Source organism: Leptopilina heterotoma, unplaced genomic scaffold (genome assembly GCF_015476425.1).
Source record: "Leptopilina heterotoma isolate Lh14 unplaced genomic scaffold, ASM1547642v1 Lhet_66, whole genome shotgun sequence".
In the NCBI taxonomy this organism is placed as follows: Eukaryota; Metazoa; Arthropoda; class Insecta; order Hymenoptera; family Figitidae; genus Leptopilina; species Leptopilina heterotoma.
This window is the reverse complement of record NW_025111153.1, coordinates 1,278,801-1,291,718: the sequence shown is the minus strand read 5'-3', so window position 1 is coordinate 1,291,718 and position 12,918 is coordinate 1,278,801. Positions and strand designations below refer to the sequence as shown.

Genomic DNA, 12,918 nt, shown 5'->3' with positions numbered 1-12,918 from the left:
ATTTGTATTATATTTAAATTTGTAATATACAAATTATGCAGATGACTTTTGGAAAAAAACATTTCAAATTTTTTCTCCACATTTTAAGAAAAAGATCTTCGAGTCGGAAAGCATTCTCTAGTGGAACAGAGTATAACATTAGAATAGTCAAACCGGAAGGAAAGCATTAATGTTTTAAGTGAACTTTCAGAAAGCTTAACCTCATTCCAAACAAAAAAAAACAACTACGAATCATTGCTTTTAGGCACACGAGTTTAGAAATATTTTTTTTAAACTTCAATTTTTTACCTTGCTTCTGCGTCTTCCATTATTAGTTTTAATAATTTTTATGACAACAAATTTCTTTTGCGGACATATCTTTCGATTATCTCATTTAAAGTATTTTTTATTTTAGACCATCCATACTAAAAACCCACTTTCTTTTTATTAATATTTTCCTTCATTATTGTTAAATGAAAAATAATATTTAAAAAATTAAATAGTTTTTTTCGTGCACTTTTAGAGTGTATTTATTTATGTTTAAAACATCACATGTTTATATATAATATGTTTGTCATGTCAATAAATAATTTAAACCTGAAAAAACGGACTTGCTCTCAACTCTGATAAAACTCAGGCCATGATGGATGCTATGCCACCGCACCATTAAGTTGGTGGAATTCTTATAATATTAAAAAATACGGGTCAAAAACGTATAAATCATAATTTTTGAAATCCGCTATTTTTAACATTTTTCAACGAATGGCGCACTACTTTTTTCAATCATTACTCAGTACAATTCGTATTTTTATTAATAAATTTTTATATTTATATACTATTATTACTAATTTATAAAATATCTTAATAATAATTTTAATAAAAGTTTTCGGTGTTTTTGCCAGTCTGTGCCACGATGCGTGGAACGCCATTTGGAATGCCTTGCCAGTAAAATGGTTAATATCTTCAACAATAAAGTTCCTATTTACTTGTACAACTTTTTAAGTTTAATAACAACAATGAGAAAGCTCGACGTGGGTTACGAGAAAGTAAATCTTCTCTAACAATTTCGCAACATAGAACATATAGAATGCAAAGATCCTTTAACATAAGAGGAGCAAGATTATGGAATAAACTGTATACAATATATTTTTTTCTCTTTCCTAAGTTTCTTTTTATTATTCTAATATTATCTAATTTAAAGTTTCCTCAGTTATGTTTATAAAATTATTGTATAATTACTTTATACCTTAAGGGGCTTTTTAGCCTTAAAAACTTTTAATAAATAAATACAAAAAATAAATAATTAAAAAATATTATTGTAGAGTCGTTTAGGCATGCATATAATGAGTATGTTTCTATACGATATCTAACCTTTAATTAAAATGCCTATAATACTTTCGGCAAAATATCAATTCCGTTTTAATATTTCTCTAATTTTTCAATTGTTTTATATTCCGAAATACTGTGTGGTAATAAGTCAAATTCCTGAAGTTTGTAACACTCTAAAGTGAATATCTAAAATTCAATATCTGTAGTACGGTTTATATATTTGCACGGAAAAACTCATTGTCTCCCACAATGAAAATTGAGGGTTTAAAACTTCGAACCCACAAATTTTTTTTCAGTATAAAATATTAAAACGAATTGTTCAGAAACGGAATTCAAAAGAATTAAAAATTTCTAATTCTTTTCAATTCCTCACTTCTTACTGGGAAGTCACCCCCTGTGTCATTATCCAGCATTTGGACTCAGTCAGTTGTAAGCTGCAAAGATAGTTTCTTTTTAATCATAGAAAACGGTTTCATATTTAATTTTATTTACTTCAATGTTAGAAATAATATAATAGAATGTATTAATTTGCAGTGAAATCTGCCGATTTGGAGTGGCAATAGTACCGCCTATAAGAATATTTCTGGTAATGGCTGTTTGGGCTCCGAGTGCACTCATTTTACTTGGGTGCTATATGTACGTCTATTTAGTGGCACGAGCACATGCCCGTGCAATTTATACAGTGGAGCTCTCATTCCGCCATCAAACGCAGACTCTGACTCTTCCTCGTTATGGACAAACTTTGGCTGTGACGGTTGGAGCATTTTTCATATTTTGGTTGCCTTTTCAGGTACAGCTACCATTGACAATATTTTTTTACAATTTTTACGTTAAATGTTTATAAAATACATTATTTCAATGTTAGTAAAACTATTTACAATTAGATCAATAATTTTTAATATTTTACAGAATTGCTCATAATTTGAACTATGTGGTTTAATATTTGGTAATTTTTTTGCCAATAATTGTTAACTGATTAGTTAAATTTATTTTGGATTTGATGAAAAATGTTATTCTATCAGGGAACATATATTTAATATTTAAATTTAATATTTATATTTATTTTAATATTAAAAATTTTTAATATTTTCAAACCTTGAATTACAATTCTTTTGAATTTTCTAATAAGTAATAAGAATGATTTATTCAAGAAATTATATTTAAGAAGAGGACTAATTTTAATTTACCATTTCAGACTTGTATGTTACTGGACATCTTCTGTGGAACTAACATTCTATCAGAGTGGACAATCTGGTTGGGTCTACCTGTTCTGGCACACAGTGGGGCGAATCCTTGGATTTACGCTTTTCATCATGGCGAGATGCGCATTGCAGCTGGAAAAATTGCAGATGATTTAGTAGCAATTTTGGGTGTTAAACATAATAGATGTGGATGTTCTCCTATTCGAAGGGGTTCAAACACCAATTTAGAACTTGCCGAATTGAATAACAGTGATGAACGCCAACCTGTCGAGGATTGTTTTGCCGCTAAACAACACAATTACAAACTTTACACAAGTCGTAGATGCCTAGAAATGTCAGGAAAATTAGCAGATATATCACCTGAACAAGGAAATATGGATTCTTCTTCTAACAGTTGCAACCAGGAAAATATAATAGAAGAAAATATTCATGATTTAACTAAAATGCTTGATCCAAACTATATTATTGATCGTAATCATATTATTGACTCTAATCATAATATAGATAAGATAAAAAATCTTAAATATCTTTTAGATCCAACGTTTAATAAAATACGACACTTAAGGAGATTGAATCAAAAAAGAATTATTAACAAAAACTTACAAAAGTCTGAGGAGCCCAGGTTCACATCTTTTCAAAACTTAAAAAGTAGTGAAATTTCGAACAAAAAAAAATTAAATACCACATCAGATCCCGCTCTTAATTCAGAAAACTCTAATAATGAAAATGTTTATTCAAACCATGCCATATGCCATGATTCCGGCCGTTGCCAAAGAAGAGATTCAAATCTGTCTTCTCTCTCGGATCCAAACATAAAGACTGCCATGAGAGATTCAAATGTCTGCCTGAGGCTTCTTCCAAACTCAAATAGTAAATCTCATATCCACGGGCATTCTGTACAAAACTTATCTAATAACAAATGTGAAACTAGTCTTGCTAAAAGTTTGGCTCAATGTCGGCATTTAGAAAACCAAAAAAAGTTTTCACCGTGGCACCCTCAACTGCGTTCTACTTCCAAACCGATTGATAGAATTGATACTTCATGTGTAACCTTTGATCCAAGATTACAGGATTGTAGTAACAACTCTTTACCAAATTCTGAAATTTCAAAAACAAATTCCAAATCAACTATTAGACAGAAAATTTCACCAAAACGTTTAAATATTACACCTAACTGGCTTGCTAATTATATAGACTCCAAAACAAAAATTTCTGGAAATACAACAGATTCAAAAGTGATATTAGATCTGACTAAAAAAAGCCATGAGAGATTGAAGAGTACCGAATGGACCTTTAAAGTTACATCACAGTCGAGATTGTTAATACCTTCCAAGATAACAAACTCTTTAAATGTGCCTATTGTACACTCTGAGCCTCCAAGTCCCATAGAATTTATCCCTTTAACTTCTCTTGAAGAAAAAAAAGTGCGGTATGTAAATATTACTCCAAGGCTACAGGCAGCAAAAAAAATTAGAAGCCCAGTGAGACATTCGGATCCAGTTATTCCTGCAGTTCTTTTAAGCATCGAAGACTGTTGTATCAGTCCCACTAAAAGCAACGAAAACATATGTAACTGCTGGTCAGATACTTCTTCTAATACGACTCCTACCTTTGATCCCATTGAACTTTCTGAAGCTCTTCTCAAGAGTACAGAATTGAGGAGAGAAAGCAAATTAACAGACTCGATTTTTGTGGAGCATGACTCAACCAGGTACAGTTCACGTAGACCATCTGATTCTAAATGGTCAGAATCATCCAGGAGTCAGGAGATTCTATCAAACGTTTCGGAACATCAGAACTTCCCATCATCTTATTCAGTAAATAATTTTCAGAACTGCACAAGTGGTAGTGACCTTAATGACGTTACATCATGCCTTGGTTCTTTTAGGTGTCCCGATGCTCTTAGTTCTTCCCTGCATGAATCCTTTTTTGAAGTCCCATCAGCTGTTAACTCAGATATTTTTACTTCTTTCGAGGAAACAGATGAATACACGTGTGAACCAACTGTTCCTTCCGTTACAATGGTCCATTCTTCAGTATCTAGTGTGAACTTTGGAAAAACAAAAACTGCAAGTGAAATACAAAGTAGGTCTACAGAATCAGTGTTTCACAATAAACAACCTCTTAACAGACAATGTAGAATATTAAGACTAGAGCCTTCAGCTCACCGAAGGGGAAGAGTAAGACCTAGTACAGATTACATTTTGGATGATAATTCAAAAAAAAAGGTTTCGATATTAGCGCCTTTGGCTAGTCCTACACCAACGGAAATTTGTACTCCAACATTTGATATCGTTTCAGATATAAAAGGTGAGAATGGTGTTTGCTTCAGAGTGTGATTGTGAGAATTTCTGCTCTTCTGGTAACATGACTATAAATTTATTTTTATTTATTAAGTTGTATAACAATTTATTTAAGGAAATGTGACGCGCTCCCAAGAAAGGTACCTAAGAAGCAAACGAATTGTAGGTTTTGTTCGTGTAAGATTTATCTTGAATAAAAGTTTATTTTTTATTAAATAAATTTGAAACCAATTTTCATAGAATATTCTGGATATAATGAAGACTCGAAGTTCAATAATTTTTAATAAATAGTTGATTCTTATTCTGTATTTTTACTCAAAAAATTAAAAACATAACCAAAAATTTTTTCTTCTTAGGTACTTTTCTTTGAAGGGTGACACAACTACGTTTTAAACGTTATATTGTTAAGTTAACATCATTAATCAAAAAATGAAAACATCAGTGTTGAAATTTTAAAATTATAAAAATTTTAATTAAAGTTTACAAAAAACAGTCAACTGTTTTATTATAAGATGGTAAGGTGTCAATTTAGCGGATATATATTTATTTTGCTTATCATCGATAAGACAGAAATCAATATTTCAAAATTAATACTTCATTAATATTTGAAAATATATTTTATTTTGTGCATGGTTTCTGAAAAAAATGAATCGTCTCTCACCGCTGGGGTATGATCCCAGAACCTTCCTATTGCCGGTAGGATGCTCTACCAATTGAGCTACAGAGAGGAACTACCGGCAATAGGAAGGTTCTGGGATCATACCCCAGCGGTGAGAGACGATTCATTTTTTTCAGAAACCATGCACAAAATAAAATATATTTTCAAATATTAATGAAGTATTAATTTTGAAATATTGATTTCTGTCTTATCGATGATAAGCAAAATAAATATATATCCGCTAAATTGACACCTTACCATCTTATAATAATTATTATCACGGAAAAAACCCATTTACCATCTTATGATAGTCAACTGTTTTGTTTATCAAAGCCATCCGGCTGTGGTACTGCATAAATGTACTATTTATTGTTGATAAAATACAGGGAGAATGAAATAACAAATATGATTATAATCAGAAGAATTCATTCAAAATAAAACAAATTGTTTACAATCGGTATTGGTAACTCAAATTTACAAAACGCTCTAACGATTCTTCTATAAACTGTCCAATATGACCATCGCAGTAGTGCAAAATATTATTACTATTCATTTAGATTAATAATAATTGATTGCTAAAAAAGTGTTCTCAGGATTTGAATACTGAAAGACTGCTTTTTGCACGATTATATTTTTTATTGAAAAACAGTATCAGGGGGTCAATTACGTATACGTTTATTTTATTTGATTTTGATTTGACTTTGACCGCATTTTAATTTTTTCACTAAACACGTGTTTTTCAGTGACAGTTTGTACTGTAAATGAATAAAAAAATCGCTTTACACTTTTTCATAAGATAATATGTCTAACCAAGAATTAACCATTAATTTCTAATAAAAAACTCTTTTCCGAGTTTTGACGTTTCCACAAAAACTGTGACTAAAAAAGACGTATCTAGTAAAAATTTGAAATGTAGTGAAAGTCAAATCAAATCACTTTACGTAATCGATCCCTAGTTCGTTTTAAAATCTGCGATTTTCTTATCGATATTATTAGTAATACTTTCGTACACTACTATAATTTAGAACGATGTATTTCGAATATAAACATCACACCTCTCAAAACAAGTGATATTTTATTATATCTTGCAGACTTCTTATGTATGTCCTCCGGCTGACAGAAATTAGGATATCTTTAATAAATTGGTAATTTCCGAAAGTTGGCAGGTATTTCTAAGCAGGCGCTATCATTTTAATTATCCAGAATATTGTCACGAATAGGTATTGAAAAATATTTTTGTTATATATCAAATTCATTTGAAAACAGGAAGGCCTGTATAAGGTTAGAAAATAATCAGTTTTAAACCAGAAAGAAATGGTTTTTATAGAATTTTAAAACATGTATTGTTTATAACGCGGAAGAAAAATTATGAAATTATATTGACTTTATTTCTCTAACAAGTAAAATTACCCAAGTGGTACTAACCAATTCCCAAGTAGCACGTACTATTACAGTAAGATTACAATAATATTAACAGGCAATATTACTGTAATATAGAAAATTAGTGGAATAAAATCCTTAAATACTGTAATATTGCAGTCATATTTAAATGTCCGCCTGATGGTAATATTACTTATTAATATTCCGGCGATCTCGGAAATAATAATTAATCAACAACACGGATTTGTTAAGGAGAGATCAACGATTACCAATCTGGGTATTTTTACAATTTATTTGTCTAATTTCATAGAGAAAGGTTTTCAAGTTGACGTTATTTACGCTGCCATATTGAAGGCATTTAATAGGGTCGACCATAATATATTGTTTCAAAAATTATTAAATTAAAGATCAATGCTCTAAACTTCTTCATTATCTGTAATATTTGTACGTTTCCAAGATTTTTTAAAACACTTTGCAATTGCTTTAGCAGAAACTGAATCCCATGATAACTTGATGGCTTGAATTGCATTTAAAACGTTCTAGGCAGGAGCTTTTGCATCTTCTGCTATTACTCGAATCAGAGCTCGTACTAAACGTGTTCTATAAGCTTTTTTCATTATCTCAATTATACCTTAATCTAAAGGTTGTAGTCGGCTGGTTGTATTAGCGGGAAAGAACTGAACATTTACAATTGAGAGAGTAAGTTCTCCTAGGCTGTGCGATGAATAATGATCGAGTATCAACAAATCATGACGATTTTCTGGTATCATACGTCGTTTTAATTTTAGAAAAAATTGTTGAAATGCACTGGAATCAATCCTCGCTTTATTATGATGCGTATAATCGTAGAACAGTTTGTCTCTGTTCATATTCTTTAAACAACACGGATGTTTAGATTTTCCTATAATCCATGGTCAAAACTTCTCACTCCCATCAGAATTACATATTAAAACAACTGTCAATCTCTGTTTGCTTCGAGTTCCTCCATATAACTTTTCCCCCTTTATGCCTAGAGTGTGTCTCGTCCATGTTAAAAATATCTTGTGCAGCGTAATTATTGCAAACACGTTCGAAATCGCTAATCCACTCATTCGCATTGTTTTCATCTACTTTATTAGCTTCTCCACAAACTGCTAAAGAAGATATGTGATGCCGTTTTTTGAATCTCCACAGCTAACCACTGGAGTACTCAAAGTTTTCAATTCCAATACCAGATGCAATTGCATTTGCTGTTTCTTTAATTAATGGTCCACTTAACGGTATATTTTCAGAACTCATATGATTAAACCATTCTAACAACAAATGTTCGACGTCTTCGTAATTGGCACTACGAATTCGTTTCGCTTTATTTTGAAAAGAACTACATGCTGCTGCTTCATTTATCTTAACTTCATTTTTAATAATTGTAGAAAGCGTAGACTTTGGAATGCCAAATTTAATTTCAATTTGTGATTTTGGCAAATTTTTATGATGTACTCCATCCAAAATTAATAATTTTGTTTTGAGGTCGATACTTGTTTATTTTTTTTTACTCATTGCAAACAGTATTACTTGTGTCACTTGACGGAAATACGTTTTCATACTAATTGATCAAACGATTAATAGAAATATTACATTATCAAAAGCGATAAAAGCGGCTTGCGGTTTGCACGATAAAACGGGAACAACTCAACTGAAATCAAAATCAAAGAAAATTTTGTAAGTTTACTAGATCACTTCGTTTGTGAACGAAGGAATTTTAATTTGAACCAAAATTAATATTTTTTTCGGTCAAAAAACCAATTTTTAAAAAACCTAAAAATTCTATTTTTGATGAAAATCATTACTTTTCCTAGAAAAAATTTCTTTTCTCAAATCCCTTCGTTCGCGAACGAGGTGATATAGTAAACTAACAAAATTTTCTTTGTTTTTTTGGGCAACAGCTACAGTTTGCACAAATATTAATATTTTTTAAGATTCTAAGTTGCTAAAAGTTCACTAAACCATGTACTAGCTGTTGCAATGAACATTATTTGAATAAAGTTTTAATGACAAGTCTAAAAATAGTTTTAAAAATCACTCATTTTTTGCGGTCAAAAAGGTATGTAACCCCTTAATAACCACGTTCTTGTTTAGTTCTCTGGCATTAAAAGAGTGAGTTTAGATACCTTGTATGGAATTCTATAAAAACATATATACTGGTTTCTAGTCTGATAGTGATTTTATAAAAGGCCTAGGTCTGTAATTTTTGTTTGTAAAATCATGCTCATTACAGGGTGTATAATACGAGGACTTGTAATGAAACCATACTTTTTTCTTTTTAACCCAGAACTGGGTTACGTTGGCAACGTACTGCCTAAGGGCTTGTACACACTGCCATGTCCAGGTTAAACTAGGTTCATGCCTGATTTCAAATACATTTGACCTTTACTTTCTTTAAATCTCCATGACTTCCATAGGAGAGCCTCAAATAAAAGGTGACATGATGGTTATTGTTTTAAATTAACAAAAACAATACATTTGACCTTTACTTTCTTTAAATCTCTATGACTTCCATAGGAGAGCCTCAAATAAAAGGTGACATGATGATTATTGTTTTAAACTAACAAAAAAATGTTTAATATATTATATTCATTTTTTAGTCAACTTGCATGAGTTTAATTACGCAGTACTTTAATCCTATTTTCATAAACTATTATTTCCAAAAGAATTCATAAACATTTCGCAGAATTGGGAAAAGTCGACCTTAAAATATAAATTACTTGAATTAAATTTATATAACTACGCTAAATATTGATTAAAAATGTTGACTAAAATGTCCAAATTTTAAGAATTTATTTCTAAACTTTTAACTCAATAATTAATGGAATCTCATTACATTTTAAAATCAATAAAATATAAAGTGTCAGTCAATAACTGAAGCACTTTTAAACTCTATCACGCATAAGATTTCTTATTAAAAAATTATTAAAATAAATTTAATAAAAAGTATGTTACATCGAAAAAGTTTCTTTGTTAAGTAAAATTAACAATTTAAACCATTTAATGTGAATGATAAATGAAGAAAAAGAATGATCTGTGATAGAATGTTCTACTAAAAATTTTAGTGCTAAAACTAAAATTCAAAAATCTTTTTAATCTAGTAACTTTACAAAATTATATTTTAATTAAAAAGAATCACCTTACTCCTTTTGAAGAGGTCTATCGCAAAATGACAAACTGAAAAATGTATATCAGGAAACATCCTCAGTTCATTTTCATACAAATAAAAACTTTCATTTAACTAATATTGTTCTTAGAAAACATACCAAAAATACATTAGGTCTAAAAGACATTAGAATAGCCGATATCTTTAAAACAAAAACTTTAAACGAATCTGAGAGTTTTTAGGATGTTCTAAAGACAACAAAAGAATGTCCCAATGCCCACAGTGTCATATTAAATGGAAATTTTAAATTTTAGAATTTCGATACAAATTATTACTTAAAGATACAAAGAAGAATCCTTCAAATCATTACAATAAAAAAAACAGTGCCAAAGAACGAAAATTATTTTTCTAAACAATGATTATACGCAGTAAAAAAAGTCTTATTTAAAGGCAGAAAGAAAGTCTTAATCTAAAATACAACATTTTTAAGAGAGCCAAAGCTGAATTTATGCAATAGATTTTGGAGGATTTTACATGAATGCAGACAAGTGCAAAACTTTAGAGAAATCTTAGATTAATGTTTTCTTTTTACTGTGTATTGTTGTCCTAACTCTATACTGCTTGTACATTATTTTAAATATAAATTATAGGAAAATTGGAAAAATAGTTGATGGAATTCAAATGAACATGAATATTTGCTTTGCAGTAAATATTTTGTAGTAAAACTATGTATTTTAAAAATTACAATCGCATTAAAACGCCATTGAAATAATGTCACTTTTTTAAACTTTATTAAAAGACATACAATTAAAGTCGTTCAGGAGTGACAAAAATATTGAGGACCAAGAAAGTAACTAGCAGTTCAAATTTTTGGAGTGTAACAAAAAGAAAAGAAAGATATAGGATAAATATATTTATTTAATAAAACTGTTAAAAGTATAATTGTACCAATGCATGGCTGAAGTGTGTTTAATGTAAACTATTAATCTTATCAATATTATATTATAATAATTATTGGAAAGATGCGATAGATGATGTATGTATATTGTTTATCATTTGTGTAAAAGTGGATGTTATTAACTCATACAATGTATTAGTTTACGCGTGATTCAATAGAAAATAAGATACTAAAGTGGATGTTTTTGCCTTTTATAATAAAAAATCTACAGTACAGTGCTACAGTACAATATAAACAACATCGATTTAGGTTTCGTTATTAAGATTATTCTAAGTATTATTATTCATGTAAAATATGTATAATTGTAGTGCAATACGCTATCAGCTTTAATTACTTTAAAACTGATTCACTGGTTAATTAGTTTTCTAATTAAATTTTCATTAGAACATTCTGAGTAATATTCTACTATATTAGAATTCAAACAAATAATAACATTTTCACATTATAAAACGAGATAAAATATTATTTATATAAACTTAAAATATAATGTCAATAAAATGATTATTTAAACTGATTCTAAATGTGGTAACTTGCTCAAAGAGATTTTGTTTTGAATGCACTTTTTATCCTCTTAAATAAATGATCATTAATTGATTCTTACTATTTATCGATTACATATGCAGAATTTATGCATCTTCTCATTTAATAACTACTTTTTCTACTACCTATCTTTAATAGACGATCAATTCATGAATGCGAAATAAATTATGTTTTATAATTTTCATACATTTTATAAAATAAGTTTTGTATTTTATACATTCGTTTTTATAAAATTTTATTATGTTTTTAAAATATTATTTATTGGATTTTATGGACATATATGACGCTTCGCGACAAAAGGTATCTTCGTTCAAAAAAATTTAATTTTATGTTTATGTCAGTTTTTACATTAATAAAGTTTTGATTTAGATTTACTGAAATCAGAAACAATTTTTATTTAATATTTTGCCTATAATGAAGACTTAAATATTTAATGTTTTCTACTGAGATGTAACCATTGTTTTTTATTTTTACTTCAATCTTTAAACCAGATGTAAAATACTTCTGAGATATTGATAGGATTTGATTGTTATAGCGGGCACAATAACCCACATCAAAGTAATATGGAACTAGAGAATGAAAATTTAAGTCCTCATCAGTCATTGTTTATTAGTCACATAATTGTGATTCAATTAACAGACTCTAAAAACAACGCTCATAGTTGGTTGAATCCAACCCCACAAAGCATTCGCTTCTGTTAACCTTTATGAATAGCTTTTAAGAAAAAAGATAATGAGTCAACTATAAGGGGATGCAATCGTATCAACAGATAAATTTAAGTGTTTCTATTGCACAATTTTTTAATGGGTAATGGTAATAAAGCAACAATTAAATTTAATGTGTATGAAACTTTATTCGATGGGAAATGCCTAAATACAGTAGTGGGAAACAAAGATGCTATAGTTGTTGTCCAATCTTTTAAACCAACAAACCAATTTAATACCAATTTAATTTAACCAATTTAATAACTTAAAAGAGTATTTACCCAGAATGCTTCAACTCTCAAACCTGGATAAGGACTCTTGCATGCTGAAATAAAAGCTTTTCAATATTTCCTTCATATGTCGTATCGTAAAAACCTGAAAACATAAGACGTCAGAAAAAATTTAATTGATAATTACAGAAGTTATAAGTTTTATTATTTATTTAAAATACTTTATACACTTTTAAATAAGTACTAAATATATAAAAGAATAAGGTATGTTAGCAATAAAAAATAAATAATTAAAAGTCAATATATTATATAAACAATTAATTAAGTATTGAAGTCAACTATCACTCCGAGTCAAGAATCAATTTTATTATTATATAAACACTTTTTAGAAACAAATAAAAAATTAAATATATAAAAATAAACTATATAAATAACTTAAAAATTAATGTTTAGATCAGTATGAAGAAAGAAAGCGGTTCATTCAAAAAGATATTTATGAAAGAATACA

The 12,918-nt window shown here is 28.9% G+C and overlaps 1 protein-coding gene across 3 annotated transcripts in view; it reads left to right on the top strand.

The window, feature by feature from the left end:
* The window catches only part of LOC122510054, a 179,851-nt gene extending 168,051 nt beyond the window's left edge, over nucleotides 1–11,800 (top strand). For 2 of the 3 annotated variants that reach the window (XM_043624448.1, XM_043624447.1), the window contains exons 5-6: nucleotides 1,843–2,098; nucleotides 2,504–11,800. In XM_043624448.1, the coding sequence (XP_043480383.1) occupies nucleotides 1,843–2,098; nucleotides 2,504–4,849 (2,602 nt within the window). In that variant the 3' untranslated portion in view covers nucleotides 4,850–11,800. The remainder of the gene's footprint in view (nucleotides 1–1,842; nucleotides 2,099–2,503) is intronic. The other variant, XM_043624449.1, reaches the window with a different exon arrangement.
* The last annotated feature ends 1,118 nt before the right edge of the window (nucleotides 11,801–12,918 follow it).